Raw genomic sequence first — 18,152 nt, 5'->3', positions numbered from 1 at the left:
AGCACGTGAGGATCAGAGGAGAAACGCTGCCAGCTCACAGATGGTATTTACAGCCATGAGACTAAGTGCACTCCTGAGAGAGTGGCCACAGCTAGAGGAGTGAGCCAGAGTCTGAGCTCTGGAACTCTCCAACGGCAGGAGGCTGTAAGGCTGTAGGCACAGCAGAGGAAACAGAAGCAGCAGCCGGGGGCTAGGAGGACATGGTCCTAGAAGTCTCTGAGCCAGTAAGTACTGCTGTTTCCATGTGAAAGCAGCAGAGGTTCAGCTTCTTTTCTAGGGCTTATTCATGGTTGTTTCTTCCTTTACTCTTAGTGGATTCAAATCTTTCTTAAAAATAAGGTGGATGTACATTAAACATGACTTTGGATATGTCATTTAACCTCAAATCTGCATGTCCTCTCTGTAAGAGGTAATATCATGTCTGAGCACTAATCTCCTAAGATTGCTGTGAAAAATCCATAACACAATACTACATAAAAGTAGTCTTTTATACTTAAACACTATTAAATATCAGCTAAGTTGTACCAAAGAACTTCGAAAATATATGTATCAAGCCAAGAAAATAAAGTTTAAATAAAAGAGCTCTAGGGTGCAAAATGTCACCTTACAAATGGTTTTCTAACAAAACATTATAACAAATTTTACTTAATTTCATTGTTCCAATTCTATATTTTGATGTTAATATAGTGGAAGTCATCTAAAAAGTATTCACATGTAAGTGATGTCTCAGTATTTTGTAGCTGTGGCTGTATTAACCAATGGAGGCTGTGGATCCTAAGTGACCATAGTTTTTTGTTTGTGCGGTGTGGATTTTGTTTCTATATTTTAAAAGACGGGGTAGCTCTTACCCTTTGGTTTACATTTTATAAACAATTGCCCTAATGGTGGGTGATATAAACATATACACATACACACACGGCGGGGGGGAGTTTACTGGAAATACGAGAAACATAAGATACTAGAGATATTGAACATAAAGGTTTGAGTATACCTAATCTGAAAACCCGAAAGCAGAAATGCTCCAAAATTGGAAACTTTTTGAGGGCTAACATGATGCTCATTGGAGCATTTTGGATTTCTGGAGCAGGGCTGAACCCATGTGTATAAAGCAAATCTTCCAAATCTGAAACCAAGCATTTCAGATAAGGGGTGCTCTACCTGTACATCCTATAAAATCTAAAATAGAGAGACGGTCTCATTTTCCTTACAGGCTTGGCCCTGTTTATACCGACAGTGCTAGGTAACAATTTCCCAATTACAGTAAATCCAAATTCACTAGTCATGAGTTATTTGGCAAGCATGTAAGAGGAAGTTCATTTTGAATGTCAGTGAAGTGGACAAATTGCCTTTCAGTTTCATCATGTCCAAAGCACTGCATGTTCCTTGGAAGAAGGGAGTCACCTGAAACACTGGTGCTGCCTAAGTGTGAGAAAAGGCAATGCAGGAAGGGAGTATTTTCACCGCCATGTCCTGTTGAGGACCATGGGCTTGGATCTGTCCTGAGATCAAAGTTCTCCTCCACATCTCTGTGCTTCTGTATTTCCTATGCCTATCCCTAACCTTCCACCCTTTTGTGTTTCCACTCCCCTTCTCGGTGTTTAGTTTAAAAAAACGATTCTCCTGGAATCTTGGATGTTGACCTCACCATTCCCTAGCTGGGTTTCTGATTCTCTCATCTGGGACCTTGTCCTCAGCAGCTGGTCTTGCTGTCCAGTTCTGCTCAATAAGCTCAGATGCACCCGCATACACATTTGGCATCGCTGCCTGAGTGGCTTATAGGCAGGTTTTACAAACAAAACATATCTAAAAATAAATTTATCCTACCTTATCTAAATTGTGACTAAAAGTGCTAAGCGCTGTGGTTTTTAAGACAGAGCATTTCCATCTTATTGCTTCTTTTTCTAACATTTCCCAACTAAATCTCTATACTGACAAATAGCAATGTCTTTCTGAACTTTCTTTCCCAAGGATAAGTTTCAGAGATCTGAATATCATGCTCAGTTAAATTCAACTATTATTTATTGAGTATCTTTTAAAGTACAAGGCCCTAAGCCAAAAATCAGATATTGTCAAGTGCTATTCTGAATTTCTGGTTTTGCTTTAAGCATAGAGACTGATAAGCCAAAATCAACTCATGAATATTTAGCTGCTTTGTAATGAGCAAACGAGATTATTTTTCCTGCAGTAAAAATAAGAAAATGGGCAGGTAGCCTAGGTATAAAATAAAAATTTTAAAACCCATTTTCATTAAATATATTGCAACTTTTCTATAAATTTAAAATTATTTCCAAACAAAAAGTAAAAACTGAAAACATTTTGTTTCCATGTTAATTCCTCTTAAAATATTAATATTCACAACACTTTTCTTGTGCAATTTTTAAAATTTTACTCTACCATCTCTTATCATGTTAACCCTCAAAAGATTTGAGCAAAAGTGACAATTTGATGCAACAATTTGCACAGGGATTTTCAGTTTGCTTTGTTAGTGTACTCTAACTGTCCCTGGATGATGATCACATGCACACCAGGACCCCTGCTGCCAAGGGAGCAAGGTCAGAGTTCAAAGATATTGGTAAAGAAACCTAATTTTTAAGTTTGGACCAAGACTATGCAAACAGAACATCCCATCTGAAGAGCCTGATGGACATTCTGTTTTGATAGTGGAGGCAGACAGGAGCAGAGGGGACTAAATGCGGACTGAACTTACTTCAGAACCTGAAAGAGTCCAGGTGTCACAGATGTTGGTCTCACCATTCCAGCTCCACTAATGGTCCCCAGATGAACCTGAGGATAATAGACTGTCCGGAGAGCTAATTTTGAAGACTGCAACCTGGTCTTAATGACTTCTAGTGGACAAGTGAAAATAGCACCAACTGTGCCCCCACACCTGTAAGAAAGGAATCACAGCAGGATCAGAAAAGCTTTGCTATTCTCTACACAAGCGGAATGTGAAGCTTAACTTTTCTCTCTTTGAAATTAGACCACAAAGGAGGTTAAAAAAAATTAGTTGAAATCCCACAGGTAAAGGGGTAACTACTATTACCATGTTAGCACATCCTTTGAGGCTTTACATTACTGGCTTTTTAACTTCACCCCTCCCATCCAGATATTGTGAGTACCCTGCTATGTCAATATGTATATAATACCTACATCATCACCTGTAATGGTTTCATACCATCTTTCTGTACCAAGGGATAATATTTTAACCAATTTCCTACTGTTGGACAGTCATGTCATTTGCAATTTCACTACCATACTGCAATGAATATTCTAGAACACCTCTTTGCACACTCAAACAAACTAGTTATTCAGGTAATGCTACTATGTTGAAAATCAATGTTTATTACAACACAGACCTTTATTAAAATCTGATTGATCTGAACTCCATTGAAAATTAAGCTAAAGCTTACTTTCTTTTTTTAATTTCAGGATATTATGAGGGTACAAACATTTTGGTTACATTTTATGTCTTTGCCTCACCCAAGCAAGGATTAGAGAGGCATGCCCTTCCCCTCTATAATGCTCACCTCGTCCATTAGTTGTTGAGTTTACCGTCCAACCCACCCCCTGCAACCCCCTAAACTATGGAGAATATTACTACCCTGTGAGCACCATAGTGTTGATCAGTCAGTGCTAATTTGACTGCGAGTACATGTGGAGCCTATTCTTCCAATCTTGTGATACTTCACTTCAGATAATGGGCTCAAGCTCTATCCAGGAAAATATAAGAGGTGCTAGATCACTGTCGTTTCTTACAATTGAGTAATATTCCATTGTATACATATACCAAATTTTAATAATCCACTCATGAAATCGAGGGGCACTTGGGTTGTTTCCACATCCTTGTAATAGTAAATTGTGCTGCCATAAACATTCGGGTGCAGATGTCTTTATCATTAAAGCTTACTTTCAAACAATGAAGTCCTTGGTTTCCTTCACTCACAACTAATCAATTCATCCTCTGTGCTTTCATTGGTCACGCTGTCTCTCTGGATCAGGGTTTCCAAGTCAGTCTTTTGAGTACTACCCTTTCGATGTGTTCATACAGAGATTACCTGAATTATTATTTGAATATTTTTCTTCAAGACAATTCACCTATTTATCCTTTGATGGACTAGTTATAATTGACAATGTCATGGACCATCTCCATCCTCACCCATACCTACTGGTGACACAGGCCTCACTCTGCAGCAAACATAGCTCTGCAATCTGAGTTCCTCAAGATAAGGACCTGGGGCCTCACTCATCTTTGCATCCCTGGCATCAGAACTCAACAAGGAGAATGTCTTTTAAGGTATCTAAATATTTGAAAAAAGCATCTCTTACTAGCCTGCAGCTCCTTGACACAAGCTGTGAATTCATGCATTCTTGCACTTAGCTCAAATGTAGCACCTGGCAGGCAACAGGTGGGTCAACAAAAATAATATAGCACCAGCATCTCTGACTGGGAAAAGTAACAACAGGAAAGAAGGACAGACCTTGGCACACATATAAGGTTTATGTTAGCTTCCCTACTCCACCAGATCTAAGTGTTGGAAATCTGGAAGCAAATCCAGCACTGAACACAGACTCCTAAGTAATGAATGAAATAAAACCCCCATGCAAGATTTTAAAATCAGGAGCCTACTAGTTCCACACAGCAAGTAATATCTGGATAACAGAACTGGAAGCTGTTTAAATAGCAGCACCACTGCCATTGATTGAATGGTTATTTTATGACAATAATTCAATCCTTCAGCCACCTGTGAGGGCTGGTCGCGGTGGCTCATGCCTGTAAACCTAGCACTCTGGGAGGCCGAGGCGGGTGGATTGTTTGAGCTCAGGAGTTCGAGACCAGCCTGAGCAAGAGCAAGACCCTATCTCTACTAAAAATAGAAAGAAATTATCTGGACAACTAAAAATATATATAGAAAAAAATTAGCGGGGCATGGTGGCACATGCCTGTAGTCCCAGCTACTTGGGAGGCTGAGGCAGAAGGATTGCTTGAGCCCAGGAGTTTGAGGTTACTGTGAGCTAGGCTGACGCCACAGCACTCTAGCCCGGGCAAAAGATGGAGACTCTGTCTCAAACAAACAAACAAACAAACAAAAAACAACCTGTGAGGTAGGAATTATTAATTAGCCCCAATTTACAATGAGGAACCTAAATGTCAGAAAGAGACAGAAATGTACAAAGGATGAGGGGAGAGGAAATTAACCATTTTTGGCTACTTAGATAAACTTGCTTTAAAATCATGATGATAATATATCACAGTGTTTTTTTTAACTGATGGGCCAAAGCCTATCAATCACAAAAGCAATTTAAGGGGTTACAATCAGAATTAGAAGGGAGGAGGGAACGGACGTATCCTTACTTTACAGATGGTGAGCCTGGGTTTCAATGAGGTGATATACTTTCTCAAAGTCTCAAAGCAACTAAGTGTCTGAACTAAAACCCAAATTCAGATCCTCTATTAACATCTCCAAAGCCTATATTCTTTCCACTATACTAAGTATCTTCTTTTAGTGTATTATGGAAAGATAGCCATTGCATACAGCTTTTTTGTGGTTTTTTTGTTTGGTTGGTTTTGTTTTTAAGTGATGGATCTCACTCTATCACCCAGGCTGGAGCGCAGTGGCATGATGATAGCTCACTGCAGCCTCCAACTCATGGGCTCAAGTGATCCTCCCACCTTGGCCTCCCAAAGTGCTGGGATTACAGGTGTGAGCCACTGTACCTGACCTTTGCAATATAGCTTTGTTAGCTAATTTAGACTATTTACATTCACATTCAAAAATGGAAAATTGTTGATTAGACAATTAGGTCTTTAAAACTCTAGTGTGTGTGTGTGTGTGTGTGTGCGCGCGCGCGCGCACTTTCAATCAAGAAAAAACTGAGGCCAGCCACAGTGGCTCACGTCATTGCACTCCAGCCTGGGAGAGAGAATGAGTCCCTGTCTCTAAAAAACAAAACAAACTGTGAGCCTAGGCTGGGCGTGGTGGCTCACGCCTGTAATCCTAGCACTCTGGGAGGCCGAGGCGGGTGGATTGCTCAAGGTCAGGAGTTCGAAACCAGCCTGAGCGAGACCCCGTCTCTACTAAAAATAGAAAGACATTATATGGACAACTAAAAATCTATATAGAAAAAATTAGCCGGGCATAGTGGCGCATGCCTGTAGTCCCAGCTACTCGGGAGGCTGAGGCAGTAGGATCGCTTAAGCCGAGGAGTCTGAGGTTGCTGTGAGCTAAGCTGACGCCACGGCACTCACTCTAGCCTTGGCAACAAAGTGAGACACTGTCTCAACAAAAAAAAAAAAAAAAAAAACTGTGAGCCTAACTTAACATTGGTCTGTATAATTTGCTCTAAGTATTAGAATATATCTAAATAAAATGGAATATAACAGGGTTTAACGAGGAGTGTTTAGAAATAGAGGTAAATAAAAACCTTTCTAGGCCGGGCACGGTGGTTCACGCCTGTAATCCTAGCACTCTGGGAGGCCGAGGCGGGCAGACTGTTTGAGCTCAGGAGTTCGAGACCATACTCAGCAAGAGCTAGACCCTGTCTCTACTAAAAATAGAAAGAAATTATCTGGACAGCTAAAAATACACATAGAAAAATTAGCGGGCCATGGTGGCGCATGCCTGTAGTCCCAGCTACTCGGGAGGCTGAGGCAGAAGGATTCCCTGAACCCAGGAGTTTGAGGTTGCTGTGAGCTAGGCTGAAGCCACGGCACTCTAGCCTAGGCAACAGAGTGAGACTCTGTCTCAAAAAAAAAAAAAAACCTTTCTAACCTCTGTCTATTCACAAATTACTCTTATCTATTATAACAACAATCACGTTTAAAAAGTACAACATTTTAAAATACTGGGAAACTTACCTGCCATAGAGTAAGATAAAGACATATCTGAAATCTATTTATGTTCAAATAGCATAACTCCAAGTCACTGAAAAAAGAGCTTTTGGGTAAATTCTTTCATCAGAAAGTCAATAAGTTCAAATACCATACAGGTCAACCACCACTGCTTTGTCCCAAAGTCAGTCACACTCATTACCCTGGCCAACTGTCATCCAAACAAACCTATGCCCTGATCAAAGGATGACTGACAGGAAAGTATATGTATGTTTGTTTGAAAAAGCAAATGCCCTACTGACAGCCGGTGACCCCTTTGAGAGTGGCAGGCCACACTCATTATCACTGTCACTTTTTTATATGTCGTACACTGTGATCACAGCAGAACGGGGTGGTGGTGACAAAAAGGCCTGGACTTCTAAACCACTTACCAACTGGGTGAACTAGGACATGCTAAGGCTCAGGTGCCTTGTCTAAAAGGTAGGGATCATGCCAGCCACATAGTATCAGAGTAAACAACCAAAAAATGGGAAAACACTGCAAAGGGAACACTACAGTATTATTATTAAAGTTACTACTCAGTAGGTAAGCCGCTCTTTACCTACTGGAAAAAAAAAATCTTAAATGTGAAATGTCCAAAGGATATTTTTAAGTCATTAAGCTGTGTTGGACACAGTCACTAAAATATTCTTAGAGGAAAATAAGTTCTAATATTAAACTAAAATTTCCCAAGATTCTTCCTGAAATTTAGAACATTTCATTTTTCAAGTATCTTTCAGCGCAACTTCTTTTTCTTTCTTCATGAACCAACATATACAAGACATTCACCAATCTGAGATGATGCTATAAATATGAAATGTGACTTATCTAGACTGACTTTCCAAATTTTTCCAAAATTATTTAATCATGTCAGATCCAAAGCATTTGCATTTAAGATTATGATAAATTGTATTCTTTGTAGGAAAAAAAAGTTCCTGTCACTTCTCAATACAATGAATACTGTAATCCTGCCTGGTTCCTAACCCCAATCAACACAGTCTTGCTGAAGCCCTGTCCACGCCGACTCTGGTGTTAACTGAGCTTCTTGGGAGTCTCAGTTCAGAAGGGGCATAGATATTAGTCCCATGTCTGGTTCCCCATCCATCACTACCTTTTTGGCTGTTCTCTGAGTCCCTCTCTCCTTTCAATGACATCACAGGCAGATTCTCTAACTTCCCAGTAACTTGCAGTTTTTCAAGTTCAGTCCCATTGAAAACGTCAAACTCAAATCTGATTCAAAACTTCCCTCCCTAACTGGGCGTAGTGGCTCATGCCTGTAAACTCCAGCACTTTGGGAGGCCAAGGTGGGAGGATCACTTGAGCCCAGGAGTTTGAGGCCAGCCTGGGCAATATAGTGAGACCTCATCTCTAGAAAAAAATAAAAACAATTTCCCTCCATCACTGCCAGCTAGACAGTGGCTTAAGGGGACTTGCTCTGCTTTTTCACTTTTCTTCTCTCTCTTACAGGATTCTCTGGGCTGGCAGACAGGGAGGGGAAAGGTAGCCTTCTATAATCAGTCCCTGTCTTGTTGTGGGTCTATGTGGCTGTGTGCTGTAACTGAGGCCTCAGCAAATGTTATGATTTCAGTGCAGACAGTGGTTAACCTACTACAAGCCCCAATAAGGGGAGCTCCCACATTGGTCCTACCAACAGTCCATCCCCAATTACCTTTCTACCTTACTTAGCCCGGGGACTTGGCAGGTAGCCCTACATGCCTTCTCTTCCTCTGGTCCGGTGCTCCTTGACACCAAGCCAATGAGGCTCACTACCGTATCCTTACATGCCCTCCAGGAGCCAACAAGATTGGCTCCAGGCACACACCAGTCCCTTCTCATCCTGCAGGCTTGGACTGACGCAGCAGACTCCCACTTGCAGGAAGCATCTGGCCACAGAGCAAGCTACCAGTCTCCAACCTCACAAGTTCCCTCAATCTACAGCCCAGACCCACCAGGGGCTGGGGACAGAGTGGGAGACAGTGACAGGAGAACCCTCTCTCAGCACTCTACATGAGATGCGCACAACAGTCTACTGGCATACAGAAGAAAAATAGTACAGAAAGAAATAAAATTTTATCTTGTTTATAATCTCTACCATTTAATTTCTATTTTGTATGTTTTATGATATGTATAAAATTAACATGTGTAATATAATTATACATGGGGATATGCACAAACACTTTAATCATAGGGATGTGTGATTAAAGTTTGAAGACTACTATTCCAGACCAGTGGTTATCAACTGGGGCAATTTTGTCTCCACCCTGTGATATATGGCAATGTCTGAAGACATTTTTGGCTGCTGAAATGTGGAATGGGGGTTTACTAGCATCTAGTGGGTAGAGGCCAGAGATGCTGCTAAACATCCTACAATACACAGGACAGCCTCTCCTCACAAAACAAATAATTATCCAACCCAGGTTGAGAAACCCTGCTCTAAGCCAATAAAATGGACAATACATCTGAAGGCAGTATAACCAATGTGGTGGACATCACTGGTTGCCTCCCCGGCATCCATTCCTCTCTTCCTCTTAACAAGATCCCAAATTTCTTGAACCATACAGTTTGGATAGAATTGAACCCATTTCCAGTTTTAGTCCTGACTCACTTGAGCCTGTTAACATCTACTTTGCCATGTTATCTGTTTAGGGATGGGCACATGATGCAGCCCAAGATACTCAGCTTAATTTCCATGGGGGCAATGACTGGTTTAGGGCAATCAGTATGTGTTCAAATTGGTCCAGAGTTAAACTCAAGCCTTATTCAATGGTGGGAGAAACACAAGGAACTGTTGGAAGCCATTTTGTGGCCATGCAGGGGCCAACCTTAAAATCAAGCACAGTTACTGGAAGGCAGAGCACAGACAGGTCCCACAGTGGCACTGTTACGCTGTTTAGATAAGCCCTATTCTGAAGCTTGTTCCCCCTCTACAATTCAGGTATATGTACCAATAATTAAGCCAGTTAGAAGTGAATTTTCTATTACTTAAAACTGAAAGCCTCCTAAAATGAGCCTAATCAAAAAAATTTATACCAGAAATTTAAGAAAGCTAAAGAGTTTTACTATTATACATAATCTTCCAAAAAGCCATTAGGACTCACGTTTGTAGCAAGCTATGTTTTTAACAGCTATGAAGCAACTTCCTGGATATTAATTTAATTTTGCCCCTACTGCTCTAGTCACTGATGCCCAAGTCCAGAGAAAATTCTCTGTAGGATATTCCATTCAGAGCAAACATCTGAAGGATTTGAGTAGCAAAAAAGGCTATGAATAGTGGTTAAATTACCTAAGAGCAGTCACAAGAGAGACTTCAAATCTATTTGCCTAGCTTACTAAAAAAATCTATTAACTGGATTCTTCCTGTACCTTTTTTACTGTGCATTCCTTTTTCTATAAAAATATGCTCCTTCCCCATTTCTCTACCTTCTCTCATTTTTCCTTTCCAGAATTGATGTCTGGGTTAATTACATAAAGACATCTTTAACCTTTTATCATTTTACCCACAGCCCTTGATTGTGGATTAGGCTCCTCTCCTCTAGCTGATGACAGCAGAGCAAAGGTAAAATATTACTGCTACAACACACACACTGGGTTTTTCTACTATATGTGATCAGAGTTACAAAAAATTTTTAAATTACACACACGGATTTTTATCTTTCAACTCAGTTTCAAATCACAATGCCAATTGTTAAAACTAGATGTTTTCAGCAAGAACCTATTTCCTATGCACACTCACACTAGGCACTAAAGCCAAGGCCAATGTGCTCTTTATTACAATTATTCCCAAGCAACGGTAAACTGGTTTCCACACTCACAGCTGCCCATATGTACAGAAAGGGTTCTACAATACATGATACTGCCATATACCTGGTAATCCTCCTAATCTTTGGAGTTTTGGGTAATTTCTCCTTTTCATCTGCTACCTCTATAGTAACTGCTTAAAAAACATTAGTTGCTTTTCTGTATACACTATAATCTTCTGTAAGGTTTTATTTGAATACCTGGCACACAGAGGAGCTCGGGATTGCAGAAATGTTGTGAGGAGGGTTGGGCGGCTCGGTGGAGAGCGGTGTCGTTTTAGGATAAGTTCCCTAAGGGAGGCCACGGAGCGAGCGCCACTCGGGGTCTGAGAGCCACTAGCCCACCCAGTTTGGGGACTGTTATACCTGGCACACAGCGACTCAAGGTCGCTGCTGTTGGCTGTTCTCAGCCCTCCTTCCACCCTCGCCCAGGGAACCGCCTGGAATCTCCGCCATGGCATCCACTTCATCCAACCTCCAGGTATCACTACTCATCTCCTGCCCCCCTGGGAGAGCTGGGGCCAGGGGAGGCATGAGAAGTGGGGTGCAGGGCAGGAAGGAGGGAGGAAGCTGCCCCGCCAAGCCGGTGGTAGAGTGGGCGCTTTCCAGCGGGTTGTTTCCGGCTCGCTCTGGGGGTCTCCCGAGCCACTGGCTTTGTGAGACTCTTGACTTGTTGGGGCTTCCCCCACTTCAACCAGCTGAATTTGAGTGCAACTGGACAGATCTCTGCACTCAGTGTAAGAAAGAAAGGGAAGAATGTAATTTTTGCAAAGCACTGCTCCAGACCAGTTGAAGACAGGGTGGTCATAGTTTGTCTCAGTTTCTCAAGCTGATATAGCAAAGCCCTTCCTCCTACCAAGCTGTCAAACAAGTAGAAATGAGAGAACAGCTCTGCAATCTGAGGTTAGAACCAACCTACATCCTGTCTCTGTGAATTCACTGAACATGCGTGTTTATGTGCACTCTCCTGTGGCTCCCAAATTGTAGTATACAAGATCGTGGAATATTCTTAAACTCCTTTGTCGCTCCACTTCCCAACCCCCACCACAGTCAGCACAGTGTTTTGTACATAAATCACGGAAACCTAAGATTTTAGACTTGTTAGTCCTCTGCAGAATGGAATGCATTGAGAGAAGAAATTTATGTGACAGCATCTCCCATCCCCAGAATGGATCTAGGGCATTGGTGGAGTTTAGAATATAATGAGACTTACTCTCAGTCTACTTGATACAAACAGAGTACCCTGAAATACCTGTACTGACTCCTTGTCTTGGTCTTCTGGTAGTTTGTTGAACAGGCATTTACTGAGGGCGTGGTACAGGCAATGGAAGAACTCCTTAAGGCAAGATAACTGATCCTGAAGAAAGACCACTGAAACTAGACCCATTTAAACAGACATCAAAATTTCACAAAAGAGTGGGAGGGGAGGCTTACTTGGGACTTTTCTCTTGAAAACTGACCCAAAAGATTACGAAGATAAATGCTTTATATCTTTCACAAACTCTTATAATTACAACAATGACTTATTTCGTCAAAGAACAAGTCACATATTGAAAAAAAATGAATACCTGGCACAGGCTTAGGATATTTTGATTATGCAAAGTCTGTATTCACTTGATTAAAGCAAAATAGTTTTTGATGCAGCTAATTCTTTAGATGCTATTTCCTATTTTCTATCTCACTTGGAAAGAAAATTTAAAATAGCACTCCAAATGAATAAAAAACTCTAGTACTTTCTGAACCTGAAGAGAATCATATCTTTCACAAATAGACAAATCCAAAACAACATTACCTTATGCCAATACAGTTTCAATAAATCTTAATATGGAACCAAGTTCATAATTCACAAATAATCTGTACTTAGGATGTACCAGTAAAGAAAACAGACATGGTTCCTACTCTCACGAAGCTTAAATTTTAGTGGAAATTTTCACCCAAGTACCAAACAATTTTTAGAAATGTGTGTCACATATAGGAAATCAAAGTCAATTTATATTCATAGCAGTATATTTATATAAGCCTTATGCAAATTATGCACACACTATACTTGTCTTATCAAAATTTAAGCACTTCAAATAAGCCTTGCACCTTCTCTACGTTGTTCCCCTAGAAAACAGATTAACTTGCACCACCTCTGTACTCCCTAACACTTCAAAAGTAACCATTAGCTGATAAAAATTAAATGTATAGAGACAAGTACCCCAGTACCTGGCAACAGCTGCCCATAAAACATGGGGAAATACTGAACTTTGAAAATATCTGTCGATTCTATAGTTTAATGCCTTAAAGACATACACACCACATTTCCATTAAAATACATTTTAAAGGCTAAGTATATTTGATGACAAAACAAAACAAAACAAATGCCATAAAAATAAGACCCAAAGCATCTAATCCAGGCCATCAACTTCTAAATGCAAGGACAGCTTAGTCCAGCTATTTCAGGTGCTGGGGTAAATGTCCTAAATCACCACCCTGCTACGTTAAGCACTTGCCCGACAGGTGAAGGCCATCACTAACACTGACCAGACACCCAGAACCCCCAAGTTGCTTGACAGATTAAGTTTACAGGATTTTCCTCCACAACACATCTGGCCTACACTTCGAAAAGCCACTTCCGGCCACGTGTGCGGTGGCTCACGCCTACAATCCTAGCACTCTGGGAGCCCGAGGCGGGTGGATCATTTGAGCTCAGGAGTTCGAGACCGGCCTGATCAAGAGTGAGACCCCGTCTCTACTAAAAATAGAAAGAAATTATATGGACAACTAAACATATACAAAGTTAGCCGGGCATGGTGGCGCATGCCTGTAGTCCCAGCTACTCGGGAGGGTGAGGCAGGAGGATTGCTTGAGCCCAGGAATTTGAGGTTGCTGTGAGTTAGGCTGACGCCATGGCACTCTAGCCCGGGCAACAGAGTAAGACTCTGTCTCAAAAAAAAAAAAAAAAAAAGCCACTTCTGAGCCTTTCAGTGTTTTTCTTGACAAAATGGTTTAAATAGTAGAAAAGGAATGACAGGTTTTATTTGTTATGTAGTAACAATAAAGTGTGTTTGAGTACTTTTTGTTTTGACAATACCACCCAGGTTTTGGGGTGGGAGGGAAGAAAGCAGAAATAGAAGAAACACTAAAGGTACTAAAAATCAACTTCAAATGAATGAGGTTCGCTCATGCAGAAGTAACTCACCCTAAGAGAAAGTTTATGAATGTGCTGCGTGGGTACCAAAAGCCTTAAAAATGTTTTGATTCAGCAATTGTACTGGTTTATCCAAAGGAAACAAAGTACACATGTACACATAAGGATGTCCACTTATGTATAATGGCAAAAAATGGGCAATGATAGGAATTAGAAATTATATAGTCAGAATAAATTAGGCAGCCCTGTTGTAAATGACTCTGACATCCACTGAACTTGTCACTGGGCTTAGAAACCAAGTTGGGGGGCAGCAAGGATTGGCCAAAAAAAAGAAAAAGAAAAAGAAATTGAGTCTGCTTTCTTCATGGCTATCTCCCCACAACCTAGGCATTGCATGGTAGACAAATAGGATCAGCTAATGATATATTCAGAGAATACACTACCACACTGCCATTAAAGCTCAATATATTACTAATAAAAAAGCAATATAAAGAACACGAGCATGGCCAGGCTTGGTGGCTCATGCCTGTAATTCTAGCACTCTGGGAGGCTAAGGCGGGAGGATCCTTTGAGCTCAGGAGTTCAAAAAGCTGAGACCCCACTTTATCCGGGAGTGCTGGTGCATGCCTGAGCCAGAGCAAGACCCCGGTCTCTAAAAGAAAAAAAAATTATCTGGGAGTGCTGGTGCGCACCCATAGTCCCAGCTACTCAGGAGGATCACTAGAGCCCAGGAGTTTCGGGTTGCAATGAGCTATGATGATGCCACTGCACTCTACCAGGGGCGACAGAGTTAGTCTCCAAAAAAACCCAAAAACAAAAAAAAACACAACATGAGCCTATTTTTTAAATGAATATGAAATTACACATTTCTTATTTGCATGCACAGAACCTCTCCTAAAATGTTTATTTCTAGGTGTTGATTTGTGGGTGGTTTTTCCTCCCATTCTCTTCTCAAAGGACAACACACTGTATTAAAAATATGACTATTACAGGTTAATGCAAGAGTATTTTCTCTTTTGCAAAGAAGCCAAAAATTGTCTTTAAAAAAAAAAAATCAAAGAAATTAAAAGACTGGGTTGTTTTGGTGTAGTTTTTATTTGCCAGGATCTAAAATTCATTTTCAATTATTCACATGACTATCATACCTGACAAAAATATTTGTTCAATATCATCAGTGATAGCAGTGAACTTGTTTGATATTATAGTTTCCAATAGCTGTTCAATAAACAAGAAAAACGTGACAGATTTTTAAAGGAGGGAGGAGCTGTGACTTCTTTTTAAAAAGCTTCTCAAAGGAAGCAAACTTAGTTTTCTGGAAAGACGCCAGCTTAACAACAGTAGAAACTAGTTACTTGGAGCAAAGCAACACTATTCCACTGAACTAGGTGGGACTACCTGGTTGACTAATTTTAACTATTAATATATAATATGTCCATTCTACACTCAGCTCCTTTCATGTTCTACCCTAAAGAAAACTGAAATAAAATATTTTAGGCTAGTGAGAATGGATCAAAATCCAATTAGTTACTCTGAAAATATCCTTTTGAAACTCCTGTTTTCTTTCTTTAATCCCAAGCTACTGTTACTGAAGGAACTGAAACTTGTTAAATACAATGCCTTCAGGCACTACCCTAATAAACTCCCCACATCTTAATCAATCCTGGCGAGCTGTGCCGGCCACTGCAGCTTTCCTCCCTCACCAGGTAAAAGGCTGGTGCTCCAGTAGAACAGGCAGCCAGAGGGCACTGTGAAGGGTGCACAAGGAGATTGTCCAAGACAGGGCCATCGATTCCGCAGCGAGCCCCAGCAGAGGCTGCTCCAGCATGTAACTCTCCCAGTTTGGAATACAGAGACTTTACTAAAAAGACTAAGTCAAAATCACTGAAAACAAATTCATTTTTTAAAAAATTCTCCTTCTTGGCTTTAAAAATGTGTAGAATTTTAAAAATACGGCCAACTCATTTAAAATTCCCCAAAATGACAAATTTATATAAAGAGTGTCTTAATTTAAGAATGTTTCCCCCTTGTGTTACTCTCAAAGGAAACATCAACAGGGACACGGAGGAAGGGTTGAGAGGGAATGACAGGGAAGAAATGAATGAGACACTCTTCCTATGAAGAACCACCAGTTTTTGGTTGGAGAAAGCAAGCCAGTGGCCGCCTACAGTAAAACCACAAAGTTTAGGAATACTTTCATCACAATTATTGCGGAAGGTAAGTTTCTCAACCATTGTTTGCAGTAAGGAACATGTATCTAGGTAGCAGTCCTGACTGCAACTAGAATACTCAAGTCAAGATGATAATCCAGGATAAATTCTATTTTTTGCAAAATGTCCTACACTTAAAAATTGCTGTGCCAGACCCATGAGGTCCTCAAATGACTCCAAACACGTGCAAGACTCCAGAAGGACTCAAAGCCACCGGTACGATAAAAGAAAAGCTACGATAAAAGAAAAAAAATTGCGAATACTCAATAACACTTTAACTTCTGTTTTCTGGGGGCGGGGAGAACAGCTCTATTCTTAACCCCACCACTGAAAAAAAATTTAAGCTGCCTGACGAGCGAACTAAATGCAGCTTTCAAAACAAGGCACATCGTACAAATTACGTGGTCTCTGGCGCTAGAAGCATCCACCGGCCGGTGAAAAGCATTTCCACACACCTTCCTGACCTCACATTCTTCCGAGGTCCCTCTTTCAACAACCCCACGTGTTGCTGGCCAGCATCACCAGCACTTTCCAGGCCCTTACTGATGTCCAGCACCTGCAGCCCTTTCGACTGTCTGAATTACCTCCCGGGCCACCCTGAGGAACCCCAGGGCCAAGGAGGAAGCGCACGGCCCGAGCCACAGAGGCCAGGCAGGACCGCCCCCGAGTGACACTTACATCAGCCACTAATTGTTCAAAAGGAGAGAAAGCTGGGGACGCCGAGAGGAGGAGGATGGGCGGCGGGAGCGCTACCAGCGCCGGGGAAAATCACCCTCGGGGGATGCGGACAAGGCGGGGGGAAAACGGAAGAGGCCCGACCCTTCCCCAAGCCCTCCCCACCGGCCCCGGACGACGGGACTTCCTCCTACCCGGCGCCGGCGCCTCAGCCCCGGGGGGCCGGTAACCGGCGCGGGAGGCCGGCGCCGCGCCCGGAGAGGAGGCCGGGGCGGAGGCCAAGGGAGTAGCGGGCGGCGGAGCGCGCGGGGCCGGCCCAGGGCGCTCACCCGCCGGCGAAGAGGTGAAGCAGCGTGTTCTCCTTCTGCTGAGTGCCGGTCGCCATGGCCGCGCCGGCTGCGCGGCCCGTTGCCGCCCGGTGCCCTGGGCGCCTGGCGGCTTGAGGGATGCGCGAGGTCGCCGGTTCAGCTCGCCCTGCTGCCCTCAGGCGGCCGCCAGCGCTGGCTCCATGCGCGCGCGGGCCCCTACGCCCGGCTCTGCTAGCCCGCTCCGCGCCCTCCGCGGCGTAGCCGCCGGCGCCTCACCCGCCTCTGCGGCGCGAGCGGGGCGGGGAGCTGGAGCCAGGCTCGCGGCCGTCACGTGGCGGTGGAGGGGGCGGGCCGTGACGACACCGGGCGCGCGCGGACGGGGCGGGGCGCGGCGGAGGTGTGGGCGCGGTCCCCGCGCGCCCATTGGCCGGGGGGCGGGTGTGGGCGGGGCGACTGCGCAGCCCGGGGCGAGGCTCACCCTGTGCTGATGGCTGGTGCGGGGGCTGGCCTAGGCCAGAGGCAGAGTGTGTGTGGTATGCAGTGAAAACTGGCTGTGGCTGCCTGGTCCTCGCTCAGGGGCGGGAGTCAGGCCTAGCAAAGCCTAGCAGAGGCCCTCCGCCTTACCCTTTTTTTATTTTAGACTTTACTTTATGATATTTACGTGTCCAAAAAGGTATACAAATTACATGTTACATGTCACACCTCTGTACTCACCACCCAGCTTAGGGAAAAAACATGATCTAAACATCCTAAACCCCAAGTGTACCCACAGGTCATTATGTATATTTTTTATATTCCTGTGAATAGTATTATATGCTGCATGTATTTCGTGATATGCTTCTTGGCCTATCTTTTCTGATGCTCTCCAATCCAGACTTAGATATCCAAACTGCTTCCCCATGTGTATATCCCTGGGTCACTGCCAAACTCAGCCTGGCATCTGCTAACCTCCAGATCGCCCCCAAATGACGGCATAGCCTTCTCTGGCCACCCTTGCAGCACAGTCTATCACATGACTCTATTGAATTAGGCTTCTGCAATTACTTTGTTGGTTTATTTAAGTTGTCCTTCCCACCCTGCAATGCAAGCTTCAGGAGGGCAGGGACCTTGCTTCTTTTGTTCACCATTGTTCCTGACAAGGTACCTGCTATCTAGTAACGCCCA

General features: G+C 42.8%; 1 protein-coding gene across 1 annotated transcript in view; it reads right to left on the bottom strand.

Annotated features, from left to right (window-relative positions):
* SLC25A33 (solute carrier family 25 member 33) overlaps positions 1–17,262 on the bottom strand; it is a 33,418-nt gene extending 16,156 nt beyond the window's left edge. Inside the window, exons 1-2 of the mRNA XM_069479320.1 lie at positions 17,010–17,262; positions 2,708–2,887 (exon numbers count right to left, since the gene is read on the bottom strand). Of these exons, the coding sequence (XP_069335421.1) occupies positions 2,708–2,887; positions 17,010–17,065 (236 nt within the window). The 5' untranslated portion in view covers positions 17,066–17,262. The remainder of the gene's footprint in view (positions 1–2,707; positions 2,888–17,009) is intronic.
* Positions 17,263–18,152: the final 890 nt, after the last annotated feature.

Source organism: Eulemur rufifrons, chromosome 8 (genome assembly GCF_041146395.1).
Source record: "Eulemur rufifrons isolate Redbay chromosome 8, OSU_ERuf_1, whole genome shotgun sequence".
Lineage (NCBI taxonomy): Eukaryota > Metazoa > Chordata > Mammalia > Primates > Lemuridae > Eulemur > Eulemur rufifrons.
This window is presented reverse-complemented; position numbering and strand designations above follow the sequence as displayed.